The following is a 3,387-nucleotide window of genomic DNA, read 5'->3' as shown; positions in this document are numbered from 1 at the left end:
GCAGCAGCTTAACATCTGCTGGAGTCTTTACTAGAGGCAACATCCAATGTTTCTATCCTTTCTTTACTATTAATACAGTTCTTTCTAAAAAGAAGTATCCTCTGTGAATATTTAACAGAAATTACTCAGCAAATATTTTGCGTATTTCTCTTTGACTAAACAGGTTAATAAGAGAATTCATCCAAAGCTTGCTGCAGTGAGGATGAACTCAAGCCAGAATCCTTTTGAAGAGGCTTTTATGAAAAACTTAATTGTAGTTGGGTTGGGTGGCATCATAACCTACATTGATGGAATCTTTGTGATTGCCTTTTTTAAAAATCCAGTTTTCTACACCGACACAAGATACATTCTGTACATTCACCTCGTCATCAATGACATAATTATGCTCTTCCTTTCAGTTACTCTGCATGTCCTCGTTTATGCTGTACCTCTTTTGAATGTCACAGTCTGCAGTTTTCTGCTTCTGTTCGCCACAACAACTAAAGAAAACACTCCACTGAATCTAGCTGGAATGGCCTTGGAACGCTACATTGCCATCTGCAAACCGCTGCATCACCCTCAGCTTTGCACAGTGAAAAGGACCTACATCTTCATAGGCCTGATGTGGCTTCAGTCTTCTATTCCTGCACTAACTGATATCATTATTGTTTTGGTGAATGAACCCATCAGTATTTTTTCAACATCCATTACTTGCTATTCTAAGAGTCTTTTTAACACAAATCAGCACCTCATCAGAACAATCTCTGTAGAGTCTCTTTATTTATCATGTGTGTGGATGACGCTGTTCTTTACTTACTTCGGGGTTCTTCAGGCAGCTAAAGCTATAACCTCTGATCAGGTTTCTGCCAGAAAAGCCCAGAACACTATTTTGCTCCATGGCCTGCAGCTCCTTCTCTGTATGCTTGGCTATATTACTCCAATTATAAACTACTTTTTCTTAGCACTGTTCCCAAACTATAGAAGCACAGTTTTGTTCAGTACCTATTTAATGGCTAACGTTATTCCAAGGCTACTCAGTCCTCTAATATATGGATTCCGAGATCAAAAAATGTTCAGATATGTCAAAATGTATTTAACGTGCAGTCTGTTCCTCACAAAGATTGAACCAAATGAAGTTGAGTCCTAGAGTTCAGTCTTTACAAGGCTAAGCCAAAGAAAATCGATTTTTTATTTCACGATTTTGTGCCATGTAATCAGACCTCTGAGTGTATGTTATAGATGATGTATCTCAGTGAAGAGGCAAGCTAGGACAGTTTGCACCTTGAGGCCCATTGCTGGAAGAGAAAAAAACTTATCCTAGACTGTTACACTGCGATGTACACTCTGACACAGTTTGAACTAAATCTAGCCTAGCCAAAACACTGGACTACATTGTTTATTTAAAGCTATAACATGCAAGTTGAGTTTGTACTAATACATGTCTGATGGCACTGCACTTGTTTTTCATGACCTCTATTCAGGAAACAGTAGAGTACTGCTGATCAAGGATTTACTACAGTTAGTAAAATCATAGGAAATAAGAGAGGAATCTGATCCTTTATCAGCACTCTTATTCTGGGAAGCTTTGTACACATGAGCACAAGTTTTATGTTCCAGCATGATGCTTTATTTTGCTCTAATTGCGGAAAAGCAGAAGGGAACCTTCACAGGAGAGGAGGCTTAAAGGTTTCTGTGAAAAAAAAAGTCTAGGGTTAGGATTAGGGTAATTTTTGTTCACTTTGGTTTAATAGAATCATCATGCTCGTTGTATGTATACACTGTAAGTATTGTAGTACTTATTAGTAGTTGTAGTATTTCTTTAATTGTAAAGTTTTAGTTCAAAAAACAAAAGGATTAAATTGTTGAAATGCCTGATGGAAAATTCCCCAATTTTTTTCCTCCATGGTATCTTGGAGATACAGCCAGGCTACCTCTCCCATTGGGAGCTGGATTGAAGGGCTACCCTGTCAGATTGTTTAGTGTTTAGAGTTTAGTTTTTACAAGTCAAAGAATATTGAAATTTGATTTCATGATTTCTGACTATTTAATCAGAGCTGTAAGTGTATGTTATAGATGATGTATCTCAGTGGGGAGGCCAACCATGAAAATTTGCACCTTAACAAAGTGTTGGTATGAATGATGCACATGTGATGTCTACCTACTGCAAGTTAAACCATATTCAATATATTCTAAAATATGGCACTAGATTAAAGGCACATTGCTGGAAGAGAATAAATATATCCTAGACTGATACACTGTGATGTACACTCTGTAACACAGTTGTGTTACATGTGTGTAACTAATTATTTCAGCTTAATGTATAATATCTGTCTTTCATGTGACTCCACATGTTTTGCATTTGCTTTTTAGGAATGCACACTATCAGCAAGTTTTAACAATATCCTGCCAGGAGTGACAGTAGGAATATTTGGCCTATTGAAAATTTCATGCATGGGCCCCTCACCTCACCTCATTTCCCTTAGCAGAACCTACCACAACCTGTGTATGACACATACCAAAATATTCACATGCCTACTTTCTATTTTGTAAAAGCTACAAAATACCCATATTGTCCTTACTAGCATACAGCAGGCTGTGTACTTGAATATAAAGAACATGACTGCATATCAATATACCATATTCAACTGACTGAAATTGTAATGTTTATTGCCTCTGAAAATGCTATAAAAATTCTATAAAAAATGATTTGACTAAAATAGAACAACAGAAGATACGTAATTCAAAGCCAACTAAGATATCCACAAATATAGTCCTTTATCCACCTATAGATCCTGAAATTCAGTTGTAAAATAATGGAGATATTCTGAACCACAGAGTGAAGTTGTATGGCTTGAGGTGACCTCCCCAGCTATTCGCACTGTTATTCACAGGCCTTTTCTGCCATGTTCAATAAAAGAGCATTTTCCTTGAGCAAAAAATGGCGTACTCTGGTTCTTCTTCTGATCCAACACCACAATACACTGGAGATGGTAATAGAAGGGAGGCTCAGCTAGTTGGAGCTGCTAGTTGAAGAGTGTGACCAGCTAGTTGGGGTCTGTGACTGGCTGGACTGTGCTGATCCCTCCTCAGAGTGACAGCCTCGTGGAGCTTTTTAATCAAATGCCCCCTACTCAGCTCACCATCATCGCTGACCAGCACTGGTGCAGTTGGGACTGACATCTACCCCGTTCCTGCTGGCATGTCCCTCAGTCGTGCAGAAGTCAACCAGGTTCACACCTGCTCATGTTATGTTTGGCCGCGCGCTCAGGACACCCACAAGGCTGGTCTTTGTTCACCCGCCGAAGTCGGAGAAGGACAGCATACCTGTAGCCCAACAACTTAGTTCATATCTACATAAGAACCACATATATGAAAAATTCCAATCTGGATTCAGGCCACATCACAGCA

General features: G+C 38.9%; 1 protein-coding gene across 1 annotated transcript; it reads left to right on the top strand.

Moving 5' to 3' along the window:
• The first annotated feature begins 202 nt into the window (after positions 1-202).
• LOC118807679 (odorant receptor 131-2-like) lies at positions 203-1,126 on the top strand. The gene has a single exon (XM_036569708.1). It carries the CDS (start codon positions 203-205, stop codon positions 1,124-1,126), a length of 924 nt encoding a protein of 307 aa, XP_036425601.1.
• Positions 1,127-3,387: the final 2,261 nt, after the last annotated feature.

Source organism: Colossoma macropomum, unplaced genomic scaffold (assembly GCF_904425465.1).
Source record: "Colossoma macropomum unplaced genomic scaffold, Colossoma_macropomum, whole genome shotgun sequence".
Lineage (NCBI taxonomy): Eukaryota > Metazoa > Chordata > Actinopteri > Characiformes > Serrasalmidae > Colossoma > Colossoma macropomum.
The sequence above is the reverse complement of the archived record's forward strand: the minus strand, read 5'-3'. Positions and strand labels throughout refer to the sequence as shown.

Coding starts and splice junctions, on each gene's coding strand:
- LOC118807679 (XM_036569708.1), top strand. CDS start 203: ATGAACTCAAGCCAGAATCCTTTTGAAGAGGCTTTTATGAAAAACTTA.